At 29.9% G+C, this 18,206-nt stretch overlaps 6 protein-coding genes across 6 annotated transcripts; 2 read left to right on the forward strand and 4 right to left on the reverse strand.

Annotated features, from left to right (window-relative positions):
* Nucleotides 1–272: 272 nt before the first annotated feature.
* LOC130903523 (probable ATP-dependent RNA helicase DDX23) lies at nt 273–4,418 on the reverse strand. Its single transcript, XM_057815669.1, has 7 exons — nt 3,565–4,418; nt 3,245–3,506; nt 2,802–3,195; nt 2,525–2,740; nt 943–1,166; nt 631–885; nt 273–578 (listed from the first exon to the last, which is right to left on the reverse strand). The coding sequence occupies exons 1-7, from the start codon at nt 4,330–4,332 to the stop codon at nt 361–363; spliced, it is 2,337 nt and encodes a 778-aa protein (XP_057671652.1). The 5' UTR covers nt 4,333–4,418; the 3' UTR covers nt 273–360.
* Nucleotides 4,419–4,556: 138 nt separating this feature from the next.
* Nucleotides 4,557–7,392, forward strand: LOC130903526 (general transcription factor 3C polypeptide 5). The gene is made up of 9 exons (XM_057815673.1): nt 4,557–4,897; nt 4,949–5,126; nt 5,186–5,297; nt 5,347–5,647; nt 5,699–5,909; nt 6,001–6,119; nt 6,711–6,847; nt 6,900–7,081; nt 7,132–7,392. The coding sequence occupies exons 1-9, from the start codon at nt 4,706–4,708 to the stop codon at nt 7,263–7,265; spliced, it is 1,566 nt and encodes a 521-aa protein (XP_057671656.1). The 5' UTR covers nt 4,557–4,705; the 3' UTR covers nt 7,266–7,392.
* On the reverse strand, nt 7,381–10,022 carry LOC130903530 (transcription initiation factor IIB). Its single transcript, XM_057815682.1, has 6 exons — nt 9,864–10,022; nt 9,638–9,748; nt 9,453–9,586; nt 9,212–9,403; nt 8,623–8,954; nt 7,381–8,258 (listed from the first exon to the last, which is right to left on the reverse strand). Exons 1-6 carry the CDS (start codon nt 9,878–9,880, stop codon nt 8,097–8,099), a joined length of 948 nt encoding a protein of 315 aa, XP_057671665.1. The 5' UTR covers nt 9,881–10,022; the 3' UTR covers nt 7,381–8,096.
* Nucleotides 10,023–10,612: 590 nt separating this feature from the next.
* LOC130903532 (protein l(2)37Cc) lies at nt 10,613–12,782 on the forward strand. The gene is made up of 4 exons (XM_057815685.1): nt 10,613–10,979; nt 11,035–11,282; nt 11,340–11,593; nt 12,405–12,782. Exons 1-4 carry the CDS (start codon nt 10,889–10,891, stop codon nt 12,640–12,642), a joined length of 831 nt encoding a protein of 276 aa, XP_057671668.1. The 5' UTR covers nt 10,613–10,888; the 3' UTR covers nt 12,643–12,782.
* Nucleotides 12,783–12,854: 72 nt separating this feature from the next.
* LOC130903535 (probable small nuclear ribonucleoprotein Sm D2) lies at nt 12,855–13,374 on the reverse strand. The gene has a single exon (XM_057815688.1). The coding sequence runs from the start codon at nt 13,272–13,274 to the stop codon at nt 12,921–12,923; it is 354 nt and encodes a 117-aa protein (XP_057671671.1). The 5' UTR covers nt 13,275–13,374; the 3' UTR covers nt 12,855–12,920.
* A 1,050-nt stretch (nt 13,375–14,424) lies between these two features.
* On the reverse strand, nt 14,425–17,968 carry LOC130903448 (F-box only protein 42). Its single transcript, XM_057815551.1, has 6 exons — nt 17,824–17,968; nt 17,123–17,770; nt 16,599–16,754; nt 15,851–16,488; nt 15,548–15,793; nt 14,425–14,950 (listed from the first exon to the last, which is right to left on the reverse strand). Exons 2-6 carry the CDS (start codon nt 17,244–17,246, stop codon nt 14,534–14,536), a joined length of 1,581 nt encoding a protein of 526 aa, XP_057671534.1. The 5' UTR covers nt 17,247–17,770; nt 17,824–17,968; the 3' UTR covers nt 14,425–14,533.
* Between the last annotated feature and the right edge of the window lie 238 nt (nt 17,969–18,206).

Below are 18,206 nucleotides of genomic sequence, written 5' to 3' on the forward strand. Positions count from 1 at the left end.
ATTAAATTGGAGGAAAATATATGAAAGGGTTATTTTTTTTATTAAATTTATAATTATTAAGTCAAATTTTGCTGACATTATAGTGTATATTTATTAATATGTAGAAGAATAGTTCTACTTTCAATTTTAGATAATTTTGTGACTTTTTTTTCTATTTTCTTTTCAGTACATTTCTGATTATCCTTTTTTGATCCTTATTTATGAGTTTTTTCATTTAAAACTTCATTTTTGTGTTAGGAAAGTGTAAAAAGGTCCAGTAATCAAACGAGTAGTGTTGATTTTTGAAATTACATTTTATTTTCAATAAAATTAAATCTATGATTATTACAACTTAATCAAAATGTAGTAAATCATATAATTTCAAGCGAAAATCATCTCATCCCTCCGTCTCTTAGGTTGATTAGGCTTCAATTGACACTCCGGATGATTCATCAATTCTGGTGGACAAGTAGACACCGGAGAAGATAATAACATTTGCTTGAGATCGTAAAATAACGCCGAATCTTCGTTAGTGCAAAAACTAACAGCAATACCAGTTTTACCAGCACGACCAGTCCTACCGATACGATGAGTATAATCTAAAAAAAAAATTATATATAAAAAAATATAAGACTCGTATCAAAATTTCACCTTCAATAGTCTTCGCCATATCGTAATTAATAACCATGGAGACGTCTTTGATGTCGATACCTCTTCCCGCGACGTCCGTAGCCACCAGGATGTCCTTCGAACCCGATTTTAGACTCGCCAAAGCGTATTCTCTTTGTTCTTGACCTTTACCACCGTGTAAAGTACAAGCGTTGTAATTCAATTTTTCGAGTCCTTTGGCCAAAACATCGGCTCCTTTCTTTTGATTAACGAAAATGATAATGGGAGGTTCGATACCTAGGGGAAAAAATGTGATTAACAAATTTCACATTTTATATAGTGAATCGGACCAACCTCTGGAGAGATACTCCATCAATTTCTTCCTCTTATCGTTTTCTCCCATAATATGTACGATTTGTTCGACTCTCTCTACAGGTTTACCTATTGAACCGATATAAACTACTGCGGGTCGTCGTAGATAAGTTCTGGCTAACCTTTCGACAGCCGGAGGCATAGTAGCCGTAAACATGACAGTCTGTCTATATTTTTTCTTACTGTTATAATTTGCCAACAGTACTCTATTAAAAAAACACACAAAAATTACATTAAAAGACGTTAATACGACGATTTAATGAGGATAAAAAAAATGTTACGCCACTGGTTCGAAACAATGACATTTGTAATGCACTATTGACATTAGATCATAGAATGTATTTCGATGTATTTCTAGGTTATGTTCGTCTTTTGGTCTCCTAATAACGTTTTACTTAATAAAGTTTTCATTAGATAAATATAAAATAAAGATTTTTATTAGATTATAAAGTATAAAAATGGAAAGATATAACTGTTTTTAATCAGAAATAAAATATTAATTGGTTTAAAGTATATATTTGTTTATTAATGATCAAAAATAAACAGAAGTTTAGCATTTGAAAATAACTTTAAAACAACAGTATAGAAACAAATTTGGAAAATATATGTTACGCCCCTGGTTAAACACAATGTTGAGATGAAGTAAATTAGTATATTTCTATGATAAAGCTAACAAGGAGAAACGTTTTTTATTAAAAAAGAAGAAATGGTGAATCGTGTATTGTCAAATAAAAAAACATGTTTATATATAATGTGAATACAGCAACAAAATAAGAGATGATAGAAATAGTAGTTTAAATGACATTTAAGGTGAAGTTTGTTAAAAAAAAAGTTGTTTTATTATTACACCTCGATTTAATACAATGACTGTTGACATAAGGTGAAAATAGTGTTATTAGTATATATCTATGGTGGAGCTAACAATGAGACACGTTTTTTATTAAAAAAGAAGAAATAGTAAAGCGCGCATTGTCAAATAAAAAAAAAAGAAGTTTCGTAACGTGAATACATCTACATACTGAAAGAAATGACAGCTATAGGAATAGTAAATAGTAGTTCAAATGAGTCTTAAGATTAAATTTGTTAACAAAAGTTATTTTTGCACCTTTTTTGATTTAAAGTAATATTCATAACGACAGTTAAAAATGTAATTGAATTATTGTAGAATTAATAAAATAGTATAGAAATATATTCAAATTAGATTATTGCAATTAAAATATAATTATTATTGAAACAAAATAATGTTTACATCATGAATACAAAACGTGTAATTTATATAACTGAAATTGAACTGTTTCACTTCAGTTATCATCTTTAGTGACTGAAAGTGAACTTTTTTTATTCAGTTTACCTTCACTCTCTGAAGATGACAACTTAGTTATCGAACTGCGCGTCATACAGTGTAACTGTGAGTGTTGGTGTAGTGTTAGTGTAAACAGTGTGTTCAATACGAATATCACAATAAATCCAAAAATTCCATCTTATTAGGCAACTTAACTATTTAAAATATGATACTATTTGAGACTGAATGAAAATATAAGATATATATGTTGAAGGCACTCACCTGCTGTCTTCAGCTTCCTCTGAATCGGGCTTTAAATTAGTCACAGGCATATATTCGAGGATCTTTTGTACGTCAGGTTCAAAACCCAAATCGATCATTCTGTCGGCTTCATCGAGTACAATATAAGTACATTGATTTAAAACTAAATAGCGGTTTTCTAAAACATCAATCAAACGACCGGGCGTTGCTATAACAATCTCACAACCTAAACGTAACCTATAAATAAAATTAGAAATACAAAAATGGTTTTTTTACATATATTTTGGGAAATATTTACCTAAAACCTTGTTCTTCTCTACTAAGACCACCTACAACTACGACTGTTCTAATACCTAAAGGTTGTCCGAATTTAACAGTTTCTTCTTCTATCTGTTGTGCCAATTCTCTTGTAGGTGCTAAGATGATAGCATAAGGTCCTTGATCGGCGTCTTCATTTCTTTCCAATTTTGGTAAACTTTGTATCCAAGATAAAAGTGGTATCAAAAATGCTAATGTTTTACCGGATCCTGTTTCTGCTACACCTATTATGTCCCTATTTTGCATACCAATTGGAATTGCTTGTCTTTGAATTGGCGTCGGGTCTTTATAACCGATTTTTTCTATTATTTCTAGTAATTCTTTCTGTATACCAGATTCACTCCAATTCCTGATAGGTTCCGGGATTTTCCCACCTAAAAATTGATCAATTCCACTTTTTGTACCACAAATTAATAAATATACCTTTAATAGTAATGTTGTAATCCTCCCTAAATATTCTCCAGTCTCTCTCAGTCATCTCTGTTATCTCCTTATCTGTCCAATGTCTGTCATCCCAAAGTTGTTTTTCTTCTCTTCTTTTCACTTTCTTCAGTCTAACTTTTTCTTGCGCTTTTTCTGCTTCTGTTCTCCTTTTTTCTAGTAGCTCTCCATAAAATTTACTTTGATCTCGTTTCTGTGCTTTTATATCAATACCAGCCAAGTTCCCTCTACCAAAAAATTGTACCTCAAAAAATATAATAAATTAGATAACTATATATAATTAAAACATTTTTATTACATACTTGATGTCTTTCTTTATATAAAGAATTATAATCAACACTAGTATCCTCACCGGCATCCCAATCAAATACAAATTTTCTATCATTAAGTCTTCTTACACGTCTTTTCTTTTTAATCAATCCTAAATATCTCTCCCTAATAGCATCTTGTTCTTTTTCTTTATCTTTATCCTTTTGTTTCTCCTCTTCCCTGTCTCTATCTCTAGTTCTACGATAGTCTCTATCATCGCGTTTCATTTCTGCTTCCCTACTAGCCTGTAATGCTTCAATGATTTTCCTTTCTTCGTCTCTCTGTTTTTTTAATCTGTCTGCTTCTTCTTGTCGCCTTTTCAAAGCTTCCGCCATCCTTTGTTCTTTTGTTAGAAATACCGGTTTACTTTTAGCAGCTTCTTCCGCTTTCTTCTTAGCCAAAAGTTCTTCCAGTGATAGGGGTTCCTTTTTAACTGGTTCTTGTTTAACATCTACCTTATTTTCAACTTTTTCTTGTTCTTCAGTATCATCCTTTTTAACATCTTTATGTCTCTTTTCTTTTTCTTCGTGCTTATCTTTATCTCCCCTATGCTTTTCTTTATCAGATTTATTATTAATGCTACCGCTACTTCCCACATAATCTCTTTCCTTTGACCTAGACCTGTGTCTTTTGTACCTATCCGACTCACGAGTTCTATCTCTTTCAGTGCGATCTTTACTTCTCGAACGTGATCTTTTACGTTTATCACGTTCCTTTTCTTTTTCTCGGCTACGAGATCGACGTTTTTTGTCACTCCCCATCTTTAGCAAATTCACTGTTTTCAGCTACTCGTATTATACGTTTGAAAACGTCAACTTAACCTAATTTTTATTTTCTTTTCTTCTTCTTCTTTTTCCAAAAAACTTAGACAGATTCTAAGTGGGTGCTGAGGCTTTATTACCAACAGAAAAATTTTGAGTAAATAAAATGTAATTGAATAGGATTTATTATTATTTTAGGAAATTTAGTTTTTAACCACCTAGTGAAACGTGATATCAACTATTATTCAAATTATTTCAAGTATTCGCAAGAGCCAAAATTGGGAGTTTAGTAGATAAAATGTACTTCAATATAAAAAGAAGAAGAAATTGTCTTTTGAATTTTTTTTTTCAAAATTTGTATATTTAAAAGAAAATGAGTGGGAAAAGCGATATACAAAATGATAAAAGTAAATCAAGTGAAGCGTTAGATGAGAATCTTTCTGGTATCGATAGGAAGGATATATACAAATTAGATAGAAAATTTGTTAGGATTGAATATCCTGGAATAGTAAAAAATGTTTCTAAAGCTATAGAAACCTTAGGAGGAATAGGTAACATTGAAATGGTATTAATGCTTACAATTATTATATCGCAATACTAATTATGTTTTTCTTAGGTCATTTCTGACCCAAGAAAAAAATTAGAATTAAGATTTCATCCAGATAATAAATACAACAAACCATGTAGCGCTGATAGAGATAATACCTCAGGTTTACTTGTTAAATTCAAGAAAAAAGGAGAAGAATATGATTATGAAATTCTAGGATATGTATATGAGAATTTTAAATTTAACAGTATGTTTTTATTTAAAAAAATTTCCCAATATTTGAATATTATTTCAAATATTTTTTAGAGGCAGTTGATTTTCAGTTTCTTCCAATTGTGCAGGATGAAGAATCCGAAACGGCGGAATATATATATGATAAAATGTTTCCGAAAAAATTACCAAATTTGGATTTTTTAGTGTAAGTTTATGATTGTATTTTAATCCGCAAAGTTACAATAAGTTTTTAGGTCTACAGAATCTGCGTCCCAACCATCATTTCTTCTTCCATCTACATTTTCTCGTTATGAAACAACGCGTCAAACATTATATTTAAACGCCGGTGAAAAATTCAGTTTGGAGACTAATTATAGACCAAGTTTACTCAAGATATTCGAGAAAAAACGAAAAGAAAAAAATCCCTACAAACAATTATCGCATATAGTTAATATAATGGATCCAAACTTGGAAATACCAAAAGAACCAAAGGAATTGGTATATAAGATTGTAAAAGAGAAATGTTTAGAAGATGATTACTTAAATGTAAAAAAGGTATTAAAAAATATAAAAAATTATATGAATCACATTGGATTTATTTATTAGCTATTCGATGAGAGACCAATTTGGACAAAACCTGCAATACAACATTTAACAGGAATCAATGCTGATAGTGCAAAGGTGCTTCTACCAGCACATGCATATTATTGGAGTACTGGACCTTTTAGAACGACTTGGACTAAATTCGGACATGATCCGAGAACTAATTATGCTTATAGGATATACCAAACTTTAGATTTTAGGATTAGAGAAAGTGGTATACCATTTATATTTATTAACTGTCTTAAATCATCAATTAAATTAATAATCTAATCGTTTTTGTAATTAAAAACGTTTTTAATTTTCAGAAGGGTCGCAAATTATAATAAGAAGTAGAAAAAAACAAAATTCAAGGAATAAATTAGGGGAAAATCATTATATTTTAAGCAAAGATTATATACCACCTGGAAGACAGATGTTTTATCAGGTAAGTAGTAGTAAAATTGAAATAGGACAGCTATTTATTGTTTAAGGTGTCATCTTTTTTATTATTTAATTTTCTAAAATCGTCAGGGGTTCAAAAATAATCAGAATTTATGTAAATGATCATTTTAATTTTATTTAGATCAATAAATAGCTATTTATAGTATTAGATACAGTATTTACTATCACTACATCAAGATTAACAATTTACTAGTTAATTTCAGCTAATTCAAATGTGTGTATGAGTTGTACAAATTTGCTGTTTAGTCAATAAATCTTTAATTAATATAATTCTTTTTATAGGTCCTGATACATTTTTATTTTTCTAGCAACATTTCTTCATCTATATTCTAATATATTCATGGTTTTAAGTTTTTCAGAAACATTTTTCTTTTTTGTTAATAGCTTCCGATTTGTATCGAAGGTTCATTGTATCTTTAGGAAAAGTCTTGTAAGTGGTCCATGGATAAAAATGGGATTTTTCGAAGAAAAAAAACTATTCAAATATTATGTAGAAAAACCCAGAAATTCAACTTTCTGTTTAGTCTGTACCTATTTATACAGAAAAAAAACTCTAAATTGTATTATTTTTCAGTATTGTGACATTAAACTACCAGAAATTCAAGAAATGTTACAAAGATTACCTAAAATACCCGGTAATAAAAAATTCGACTCGAAAAACGGTTGGTTACCAGTTAATTTTTCTGACCAATGCCGCGAAATAGCCAACAGGTGAATGAAAACCAACAACCACGTTTACAATTATTCAAATATTATTTTTTAGATACATGTTGGAGAGAGTGCATCAGGAATTATTAGCCGGTAGTTCTTCAGCGCAGTCCAATCCAGAAAAAGATACACAAGAAGAAGATGACGAAGAAAATTTGTTGAATTATTCCGGTAGAATGTTGAATATGATGAAAGGACAAGTGGATATGTCACAAGAAGTCGTTGTACTATCAGATGGTAATTAGAGAAAATAATATGATATTCGATGGAGTAATTTTGATTTTTAGAAGAAGATAATGAACAGATCGATGATATTAGTCCGCAATTAGAAGATGACGAAGTACCAAGTGATAATTCCGAGATGGAATTAGATATGGAAGCACTCGAAGAAATTAATCAATTAATATCGAACACAGAATAAAGGTAATTGTTATAGTGAATAAATAATATTTTTATCTTAATTTTTTTCAAAATTTTTCTCTGTTTAATGCATAATTTTTTAAAATCTGTTGATGTGATAAAGTAATAAAACGAAATATTGAAAAAAACTTTTATTATTTAATAATCTATTATAAAACATTTCACTACAAGTACAGAAAAAAAATTATTAACTTTATCCAAGCCTAGTACAAAAATTTTTTAAACAAAACATTTTCATTGACAAGATGAACCAAATCGAGCTGGAAACTTCATTAATAGGAAGATTATCGAAGAAAATTCACTTTTAAATGTTTTTTTTATAATATACACACTTTTGTTTCAAAAGCTACTTTTGCGAATACTAGAGTTGCCTAAATGAAAATATGTTTTAAAGGTTTGTCCAGAAAGTAACAGACGTTTCAATATGGTAATAACCTACCATTTAGTGTAGTGAAAGAGACCCATTATTGAATTTCCCCCCTTTTCTAACTATAAATACAATCAATGGTAAAAGAATTTTTATAATACAAAGTCTGTCAGATGGAAATTTTTTTTATTAATACTTCAAGTATATAAATAACACAATCCATTACTTTCTGTACAGTCTTCGTATAAGTGGAATGTTTATATTCATTTAAACCAATAATATTGAAGATTCTACAATTTATTTACATTTTGTGATACAATATCCTGAAAATAAATTTACTTCACTATTTGTTTTTTTTTTACGATTAAAAGCAGAAGCAACCCTGTAATTTGTAACCCTTACCTTTTCAAACATATGCAAACTTTATTAAAAATGGATATTATAAAACATGAAAGTATAAATGATTTACATTTGAGGTAAATGTTCGATAGGTGTAGCAAATTTGAAATCTTGCGGGAAAAGACCTGCCGCATGGGGGTACATCAATTTGTACGATTGTCTTATTGTAACGTCCGCTACACCCGCTATATCTCCTATTTCTTTTTGACTCCTCTTGTCTTCCGAAGCCTACAAATCAATTATCAAAACAGATTGTTAATAGTGAAACTAACTACCTAAAAGAAACTGTCAGTTAATTTGATCAAATTGGAAATTTCAATCTTCAAAATTGGTACAATAGAATCTATTTTGTCCCCCTTTCTTCAGTTCAGATTAGATTCAGAAAATTTTTCGATTTTCTAGAGCCAAAAATACCATTTTTTCTCAAAACAAACTTCACATCAGATATCTACATGTTTTTTATGACAAAATCAACATATAATGAAAGATTTGAAAAAAAATCATAAAAACAAAAATAAAAATAATTGGATGATTTTTGTGATTTTTAGACCCAAAAAAGTAAAATAACTGCCATAATATACTTTGTACTCACCTGTGAAGCCATATAAATAGCAGCAGCAGCTACAGAAATTGGAGATCTTCCCGGCACAATATCCATCTCAACAGCTCTTCTTGCAATATGTGTAGCTGCTCTTTGCACCATGTTGGGTAAACACAAATTAGAACAAAATCTGGACATAAAATCTCCAGTTGTTATGAGATCCACAGAAGTCTCCAATGCTTTGAGTATCAATTTAAAACAACGACCAATTTCCCTTTTACTAATTTTACTAACAGCGCATATTTCTTTGAATGTTCTTGGAACCCCTTCTTGCCTACAGGCTATGTATAGACAAGCCGAAGCTATTGCATCATTTGATCGACCTAAAAAAGAAAAATCAATCTTATATTTGAAAAATATATTTTTGTAATGATTCCTCTTAATTTTCAGTCTCCTCCAATTGAAATTTCATTTAAAAAACAAATAAAATGATATTTCAACCTATTTCACTTATTTTTGGAAAAAAAAACTGAACTAGGTCAAAACATCAAATTTTAATTAAAGGCAACCTAAAATCAAGACAAATTATCACGAAATGTATATAAAAAGGTTAAAGTTATGAAAAAAAAAAATACTTTACCTTTGAGATTTCTACCGTCGTGTACTTGTTTAAATAGATTATTTGCCCTATCTACAATAGTTCTTGGTAAATTAATACGATCAGCCATGGCGTTTATTTCTTTAAAAGCGTTTATTAAAGCCCTATCAGAACTGTTCATTGTTCTACGATTCTGGTATCTAGACACTCCAAATGAATCAAAACTAGCATCTCCTAAAATGTTATTAATTTGAGCACAAACTCAAAATCATGTAAAACTTACCTCGACCGGGTCCGATAATAGTCGTCAAGTCTGATCCTCCCAAAAGAGGATTTTCTGGTCCACCAACACGAGAAGGATCTGTTCCATTTTTGTCGTTACTAAATGTTCGCCATTCTGATCCAACATCAATTACTCTAAAAATATGAAAATTAAGTTATTTAATTCAGTTTTTAAAGTATATATACCTGTCTCCAACTACTAAACCACATTCTGAACATATTTGATCTCCTGCTCTATAATCCTCGATTAATGGAGCATCTGGATGAGAAACACAACAAACTTTATTTGCGTCATATCTAAAACGTTAAGCATTTGTAGAAAGAATTTTACAATCTCAAGCTATTTAGTTTTTAACAAATAAATTGTGAATATTTATATTTAATGTAGGAAACACCTGTACGAAATTATTACCTAGACGTAGCGGCCATTTCGAAGAAATATTGACAATAAACAGTGTCAAATCGTAGAACAAAATACTAAAAATAGAAGAAGAAATGCATCTTTTGACACAGAACATACTACTATAAGAAGAATGCAAACTTGGTTGTTAATCAGTGAAAAAAAAGGTGGCGGATATTCGATGTGGTGGCCGCGATGGTAGGTGGCAAAACTGATCTATTTTCGCGGTTAATTTGAATTTATAACAAAGAATATCAATTGTATTCTAGGTTATTCATTTCCGATTTTGCAGTTTCCTGAATTCACGATAAAAAACACCTTAGAACTAGGACACGTTTATTTACAAAATAATATTTGCGTATACTTTTAACTAAACCAAGGAAAATTAGTAGCCATGATCACAATACCACTTTTAAAATATAATCTAACAAAATACAAATTTTTCTAACAAATTGAAAAGTGTAATATGAAAAAAATTCTAACCTACCTGCCTCTAAAACAAATATTCATTAATATAAAATTACAGTCCGCAGTTTACTGAGAAATATATATTCTCTATTCAAACCAATTTCAACAAGAAATCTGCCTGCCTAACCTGCCTTCGTACCGAAATCTGAAGGAAATTGATGACAAATGACATATTGACAGTAATGACACATTTTTTATTACACTAGCGTCACGATTGGAAGGTGGCAGAACTAAAATTGTGTTGCCGAGATTTACATACAAGTTGACTTTCTTTTTGGTATGTTCTGTGGCTTCTGACCTGGTCATTAACTGTTATTGAACAGACCAAAACACTTATAAAAAAGAAGAAATAGTATGTGTCATTTGTCATAAATCAGATCTTGAGTCGGTATTTTAGATTTTATTTTACAAATTAAGTTGTAAAATATCCTATAATTTCCAGTATATATAAAAAAATCAAATAATTAGTCATTGTTATAATTCTAAAATTATAACCACAACGAAATTTTGTTTAATCGCTGTGTTTTACATAACGTAACCTCTACTCACGAGTATATTCACATGTAAAAATGTCTGCCGCACAACTATTTAACAGAATCGGTCAGGTAGGTTTAGGAATAGCTCTCGTAGGAGGTGTAGTAAATTCAGCTTTATACAACGGTAAGTAACAAAATATAAAATTTATTATTACGCGTTTTTCATTATAATCTTGTAGTCGACGGGGGCCATAGGGCTGTTATATTCGACAGATTCTCCGGTATCAAAAAGCAAGTTATCGGTGAAGGTACACATTTTTTCATCCCATGGGTACAAAAACCTATCATTTTCGATGTTAGATCTCGCCCTAGAAACGTCCCAGTTATGACAGGAAGTAAAGATCTGCAAACTGTTAACATCACTTTACGTATTTTATTCCGACCCGTACCCGATCAATTACCAAGAATATACACAATTTTAGGACAGGTTAATATTTAATGCACTATTTAATTATATATTGTGTGTCACGGATTATTTTCTTAGGATTATGAAGAAAGAGTTTTGCCTTCGATTACAACTGAAGTTCTTAAGGCTGTAGTGGCGCAATTTGATGCCGGGGAATTAATTACGCAAAGAGATCTTGTATCTCAAAAAGTTTGTGATGATTTGACTGAAAGAGCTTCTCAATTTGGTGTTATATTAGATGATATTTCAATAACACACTTAACATTTGGTAAGGAGTTTACACAAGCTGTGGAGTTGAAACAAGTAGCCCAACAAGATGCTGAAAAAGCCAGGTAAGCTTTCTCCTTTATTTTTGTGTAAATTTTATCTATAACTTTAAAATTTGATTTTATTATTATGAAAAAACTTGTAAATCAAATATTCATTTTACATTTCCCCAATTTCTATACTATTTTACAAAATCTGGCAATGTTTTAATGATCTACTCATTGCATGACTTGTATCAATATTTATGGGTAATTTTATAGTATTGTGGTTTCTTTCTTGGTTTTTTTTTGGCTCTAGAAATTTTTTTTGATTTTTATAAATTTTCAATTTTAGAACGAATTTACTAAAAATAATTGTTTGGTTAGGTTAGATTAGGTAATATATATGTATATATACATATAAGGGTTTTAATAGTGGGATTATTGAAAAATTAAACACTAAAGTGTGCTACCTATTATATATTTCCGAGTATTCTAATACTTTTTCATTCATCACCTGGGTCTAAAATTATGGTCAAATACAATATAAATATAAAGTATTCGAAAGCTTGCAAATATATTAGAAATAGTACATTTGGGTGTTTAATTTTGACACAATCCCACTTCGAAATCGATCATAATGTAACCCGCACAGACTTAACAAAAAATAATTGATCTGAAGCTTTGCATATAGAAAAAAATATGTTTATAATAACATTTAAAGTCATAAAACCATACAAAATCTTCAAATGAGTTATGTTTTTCATAAATCCGCTATAAAAATGAGAGTTTTTGAAAAAAATTTATCAAAATCTGAAGATTTTTCGATTCTCTAGAGTCCAAAGTATGAGGGAATCGAAATATGTAGTGTGATACCTACATTTTGTTATTTTTAAAGATTTATGGTAGAAAAAGCTGAACAGGTGAAAAAAGCGACAGTTATATCAGCAGAGGGAGATGCTCAAGCCGCTATTCTACTAGCTAAAGCCTTCGGAGATGCAGGAGAAGGTTTAGTAGAACTAAGACGTATAGAAGCTGCAGAAGATATTGCTTATCAACTATCGAGATCTAGACAAGTTTCATATTTACCTAGCGGTCAAAATTTATTATTGAACGTGCCAACGCCTGGTAATTAAAAAAAAAAGGACGTCGAATTTAATAAGGACCGTATTCGACTATTTGGTCCCATCGTTTAATGAGAAAGTAGCTCGATGTTATTGAATAGCATTTTAATGTCTTATTTTTTATAAATTATGTTAATAAATTGTTAAAAATTCACTTTTGTTTTGTGTAAAACCTAAATCCTTATCCCTTATATTAATAATAAAGGATTAAAATAAAAAAAAACTTTTTTTTTCATTCTATATTTGAAAAAAGAAATTGAACATGTGCTTCAAGTAAACCTTATTGTTGATTATGAAGACTGCGTAGCCTGTGGGTTTCTTACGACTAAAATTACGGAATCTCCTCTCAAAAACATCTTCGGGATATACCTGTCTTTATTCACATTTTTCTTCTTACGACCTTTAGTTGGTCTCGGTAGTTCGGTCCACATTTCTTTAACGCTTTCCAATACCATATTGCAATGTCTATCGAACGCTTTGACTCTACCAAGAAGTTTACTGTTGTTTCTACAATTTATTAGTACTTGAGTGTTATTTTTTACGGATTGTGTTAACACCGATAACGGACCGGTGTTGAATTCCTCTTCTTCACGTAACGCGAGCTCTTCTGCTGTCATTTCTGATTTTGGTTTTGTTAAAGCCATTTTTTATATAATAAAATTTAAAAAAATCAGCGTCTAGAACTAATATTTAGAAACTTTATTTAGGTTATATGTTAACGTTTCGCGTCGTTTTCACCAATGTGAAGTTAGATATAAAATGGAGGCTCCTGTCAAATATCCGCTCTGTTCGTTTCATGAACTCGTACTAAATCGAATTAGTTTTTAAAATTGATTAATGATGTATCTATGGATAATTATAATTATAAATATTGAGGTTTAAAATTATAATAAATCGACGATGTTGATAATTTTTTCATAATTATCGAATATATAGTGCATATATTCATTTGTACTATTAGTTATCAAATCAATAACCAACAATAGAAGAAATTTCAATTTACATTAGTTACAAATCTGATAATAATGGTCGTATTAATGGAATTTATGATTTACCTATTTTGAATCAAACAAGGCATAAGAGGCAAGTAAAATAAAAAATTACATGTTGCTTTTGTTTTTTTTTTTGGTAAAATAACACGTTCTAAATTCTTATTACTGTTTCTTTATTAAATATTATAAAAAAAATTAACATATCAGTACACTCTAAAACATCTAGCTCAACTTCTTCTTTTTTATAATCTTTAAAACTAAAGTGTCAAAAATCATAGATCTATCTAAACTTGTAAGCATTTTAGTGCACTTTAACAGTTGTGCCAAACTAAAGATTGAGTTATTCAAATTAACATATACCTGAATTTAATTTTTTCGTAACTATACTTTTTATTCTGGTTTACCTTCTTTTATAATCGTTTTTATCAAATAATAATGTTTCTACATCTAATAATATAAGACGATAGTGTTTTGGGCAGCTCGATAGTGACTCCATTTTAAAAACACAAACGTTAATCCAAAGAAACATAACCTCAATTCCATAGTTTTTGTTTATAGCGCCATTTTGTTGTTCGAGGGGGCCAAAAACGACAAAATGGAGCTCGCTCTTGTTGAATTGAGTGCTCAAATTGTACGATTTGGAAGCAACAATTATAGTGAACAGTAAGTAAAGACATTAAGAAGAATAGGGGAGAAAAATTTACGGAAACTTAATAAATAATTGACTTGAAACATAACGAATTAAAAATACTTTTATTTAGATAATATTAGGTATAAAAGGTAATTAATATAAACAAACATAAAAATTATAACGTTTTTATTAAATATTAGCGAGACACTTTTCCGACGTAATAATTTCCACTGGTACTCTGCCTCCGGGTTAATTTTTCTCGAACACTTTCGGTATAAACTCAAATAACGTAACTAGGCGCCGTTATAAAATGTAAACTATTCGATATCTGACTACTCAAATTTTTGGAAAATCCTATCGAATTAGCGTCCTGTATACCACCGAACATAACGAGTTCCGATTTACCTTCGACTAAGGTATAAAGGATCGTTTCTTCTGGACCGTTTTTTAAATTTTTCGGAGGTAACCACGTCGCAGTGTGGGGTTCTTCTAATACTTTCGATATATCTAATACGTACACCCCCAAATAATGAGTCTTTTTTTCTCTTTTGTAAGCGCCTTTCGTGAAATTTTCCTCTACTTTGAATAAATTCGCTAAACGTTTTTCTCGCATTCTTATGACTTCTTGAAGCCTACCAGGATCTGAATTATTGAACGCTAACATGTTGAGGTTAGATTTATTCGGTGGAGCGAAGACCTGTAGCGATAAAAATATTTATACCACATTCCGTTTTTTCATCTAGATATCTATTATTTGTTCTTTCAAAAACTTTATATTTACAAAAAAAATAGGGGGAATACAAAAAATTTAAACTTATATTAGTAAACCGATCAAATCGAACTGACTACAGATACCAAAAAAATTAGAGCGACTCGAGAAATTAAAAAGAATAACGATTCTAGAAAGAATAGGGAAAATAAGGAAAAAAAAACTGGAGAAAATGTATGGAAGAAAGATACTTAACAGACTAGAAGGTCTGAAGAAACTAGAAAAACTGTAAAAACTTTAGATACCAAAGAAATTAGAGAAACTAAGCAATCTAGAAACACCAGAAAGACTACAGAAAATGAAAGAACAAAATGGGAAATCTAAATGGATAAAAGAGACTAGAAAGACTAGAAAAAGAATGAAAATATCCACTAATAAGAATTTTTTTAATAAATAAAGATCAAATACAATAAATAATAACCAAAAAAACTAATTTTTCCATCTAAATTATATAATTTTAAAAAATATTACTCAATAGAAAGTAAGTTAATATACTATTTGAATGAAATAAATCAATTTACTTACTTTTACATTCGATGATCCGGCATCTTCGTCCTCAATTTCCCTTTTGTGATTTCTCAAAGTTCCCCTTTTCCCGTTGACGTTTTCATCTCTATCAGTTGCTCTATTAGCCAAATCTATCCTGGATAATCTACCATCTTCTGGTAGTGACCCAACTCCGACGTTCCAAGCAGTTTTTGGATAATAAGCAATTTGATTCGACTTGTCAGTTTCCTTTATCCTGTTTAAAACTACAATTTTATCACCTATCTAAAAAAAAACATTATTTTCAATCAATATTTTTGAGTACAATGAAATATTCGATACCTTACAACCTGGATTACTCCAAATATTAGACGGTTGATGGTTTTTTCCTACAATTTCCACTTTCTTCCATTTCCACAAGTCTCCACTCATGTTCAAGATCCACGCATCGCAATGATGAGAAGTAGGACCACCGGAACCGCCTAATATAAGTAAATTTTCTTCGTTGATTATCACTTGGGTTTGTCCGAATCTACCATTGGGTTTTGGACCACTTTCGACTTCCTGTTTATACCACGTCCAATTATTTAAATTAACTTTCCATATATCGTTTGATTTTTCACAATGTACGGCGTTACAAGGTTTCTGTAAACCCCCAAAAAGAATCATCCAATCACCAATTATAGACACTGAATGACCGGCAACGGGCGGTGGAGTATTTATAGCAGTTACAGAGTTCCATCTATTCGCTACAATATCATAAAGGTGCAGTTCGTTGAACAAATGCCAACTTTGGTAAAGAGGATATGACGGGGGGTACGCCCAACCGCCGAATAAAATGAGTTTATCTTTGTATTGGATCATCGAACTGCAAGCTTTTGGCGAAGGGTATGTACCTGTAGCTAATGGACGAATCCATCGACGTTTAGTTAAATCTAAACGCCAGAGGTCGTTGAAAGTGGTCATTGCACAAGTACAACCTGTGGAAATACATATACTGAGCTTTAAAATGGTGTTTGCCCGATTTATGAACAATTAAATGTTTCTATTTTATTTCAAATATTTATACAGGTATCAGAGTTAAAATTACCTCCAAATACAAACATAGAATTGTCATGAACAACAGCTGTGTGCGAGTAACGTTTTGATATAGTCGGGGCCATATCTACAGGCGTTAGACGTTCCCATCTAACATCGAATTCATTGATTGCTCTGTATAAATTACGTTGTTTTTGTTTAACCACATCTATACAAATATTAAAAAAAACACTATTATAATTAATAAATTCAAAAAATATACAAATCATAAGCTAATTTCAAAGTATTTTTATTTATCATACTATTTTTAATATACCAGATTGAGTATTAAATATTTTCGTTTGTTCACTGTATAATTACATTTATTAAACGCTTTTGAATGAAAAATATAAAGTTTTTTACACTCAAAATTGACGCACATAATTTTTTATGAATAAACACATAAATGAATCATTAATTTCTGAAATACTTGGCAAAAATTCCGACAAAAAAAACAAAAAAGATCACTAAACCTACCTCCGCACACAAAGACCTTTTCTAAAAATAGTATAAAAGAAAATAAAAGTGTATACTTACTCAAAACACATCTTCTCCATCTTTTACTAACTAACATACAATCGTGTAAATCCTTGTAGGGTGGAATTAGGGATAAAATGAATTCCAAAACTTCGTCAGGTAATGACTCTATATCAGTTACCATTTCGAAGCAGTTAATAAGAGAATTTGTTTATGTGATGTATAAGGGAACTAACCGAGTCAAGTTCTTTTTGAATACTGAACGTTTACACACAAAAATATACAAGATTTGTTATTTTCATTGGAATGTTTGGAATTTGTGTCCAATTTTAAATGTCATTGGTCATGATGACAATTTTGACAGTTAGTTTGCACATGTGTTTATATAAATATTTATTCTAACTATTATTCCATTCACGGACGAATTAAATATTTTGCAAATTATTACTTATTATATCTTGTACAGTACTTAATAAATTCTCATATTTTTTACTTTCTGTTTCTGATTCAAGTATTTTCCAAAAGTTTACTTCAATATAATTTCTCGATGAATTAACTGAGTTTATATGACCGTAAATTAGTACGAACAATTCATTACTTGGTAATTCTTGACAATTTTCAAAATCTAATCCGATAATAATATGCGATTCGCTAACTGATTGTAAATTTCGTTCAGGAAACGTTATTTTTCCAATAGTTTGAATCGGTCTAAAATGACGTTTAATTGTATATTAGACATTTTATAATTTATGATTTCTTACCTGTTATTTTCACTAGAGGAGCACTCCAAAAGATTTTTTATTTTAAAAAAAGTGTAATTAATAGGAGATTTATGATTCATTTTTCATATCTGTAAAATATATTTGGTTATGTTTATCTTCTTTGTTAATTTATTTGTTGTAAAGTAAAATTAGAGATGGAAACTTCTAGGAGCTTTTTACTAGAAGGAACAGTTATTTCATATAATCGGCTAAAGTTGTAAATCCGTTTTTTCCTATATAAACATTTTGATACCATTAAATAGATCATTTTTGAACGAACTCGTAAAGACTCAAAAAATCCGTTATAATTTCAAAGTCATTTTGTTTAAAGCTAACCACACTTTGTGTTAATTTACATGAACTATTTTTTTTCAATTATTTTT

The sequence above is a fragment of the Diorhabda carinulata genome, chromosome 2 (assembly GCF_026250575.1).
Source record: "Diorhabda carinulata isolate Delta chromosome 2, icDioCari1.1, whole genome shotgun sequence".
Lineage (NCBI taxonomy): Eukaryota > Metazoa > Arthropoda > Insecta > Coleoptera > Chrysomelidae > Diorhabda > Diorhabda carinulata.

What these genes read in the sequence shown, in the direction of transcription:
- LOC130903523 (XM_057815669.1), bottom strand. Translation starts at nt 4,332, where the DNA reads ATGGGGAGTGACAAAAAACGTCGATCTCGTAGCCGAGAAAAAGAAAAG. An exon ending in AGAGAAGAACAAGGTTTTAG is followed by an intron (nt 2,741 to 2,801) that starts GTAAATATTTCC and finishes TTTTATTTATAG; the next exon opens with GTTACGTTTAGGTTGTGAGA. An exon ending in GAGGAAGCTGAAGACAGCAG is followed by an intron (nt 1,167 to 2,524) that starts GTGAGTGCCTTC and finishes TTTTTTTAATAG; the next exon opens with AGTACTGTTGGCAAATTATA.
- LOC130903526 (XM_057815673.1), top strand. Translation starts at nt 4,706, where the DNA reads ATGAGTGGGAAAAGCGATATACAAAATGATAAAAGTAAATCAAGTGAA. An exon ending in GAAGACAGATGTTTTATCAG is followed by an intron (nt 6,120 to 6,710) that starts GTAAGTAGTAGT and finishes ATTATTTTTCAG; the next exon opens with TATTGTGACATTAAACTACC. An exon ending in AGTCGTTGTACTATCAGATG is followed by an intron (nt 7,082 to 7,131) that starts GTAATTAGAGAA and finishes TTTGATTTTTAG; the next exon opens with AAGAAGATAATGAACAGATC.
- LOC130903530 (XM_057815682.1), bottom strand. An exon ending in GGTTTAGTAGTTGGAGACAG is followed by an intron (nt 9,587 to 9,637) that starts GTATATATACTT and finishes TCATATTTTTAG; the next exon opens with AGTAATTGATGTTGGATCAG. An exon ending in TATTATCGGACCCGGTCGAG is followed by an intron (nt 9,404 to 9,452) that starts GTAAGTTTTACA and finishes ATAACATTTTAG; the next exon opens with GAGATGCTAGTTTTGATTCA.
- LOC130903532 (XM_057815685.1), top strand. Translation starts at nt 10,889, where the DNA reads ATGTCTGCCGCACAACTATTTAACAGAATCGGTCAGGTAGGTTTAGGA. An exon ending in AAATTCAGCTTTATACAACG is followed by an intron (nt 10,980 to 11,034) that starts GTAAGTAACAAA and finishes ATAATCTTGTAG; the next exon opens with TCGACGGGGGCCATAGGGCT. An exon ending in CAAGATGCTGAAAAAGCCAG is followed by an intron (nt 11,594 to 12,404) that starts GTAAGCTTTCTC and finishes TTATTTTTAAAG; the next exon opens with ATTTATGGTAGAAAAAGCTG.
- LOC130903535 (XM_057815688.1), bottom strand. Translation starts at nt 13,274, where the DNA reads ATGGCTTTAACAAAACCAAAATCAGAAATGACAGCAGAAGAGCTCGCG.
- LOC130903448 (XM_057815551.1), bottom strand. Translation starts at nt 17,246, where the DNA reads ATGGTAACTGATATAGAGTCATTACCTGACGAAGTTTTGGAATTCATT. An exon ending in ATGGAGAAGATGTGTTTTGA is followed by an intron (nt 16,755 to 17,122) that starts GTAAGTATACAC and finishes ATATTTGTATAG; the next exon opens with ATGTGGTTAAACAAAAACAA. An exon ending in TTCTATGTTTGTATTTGGAG is followed by an intron (nt 16,489 to 16,598) that starts GTAATTTTAACT and finishes GTATTTCCACAG; the next exon opens with GTTGTACTTGTGCAATGACC.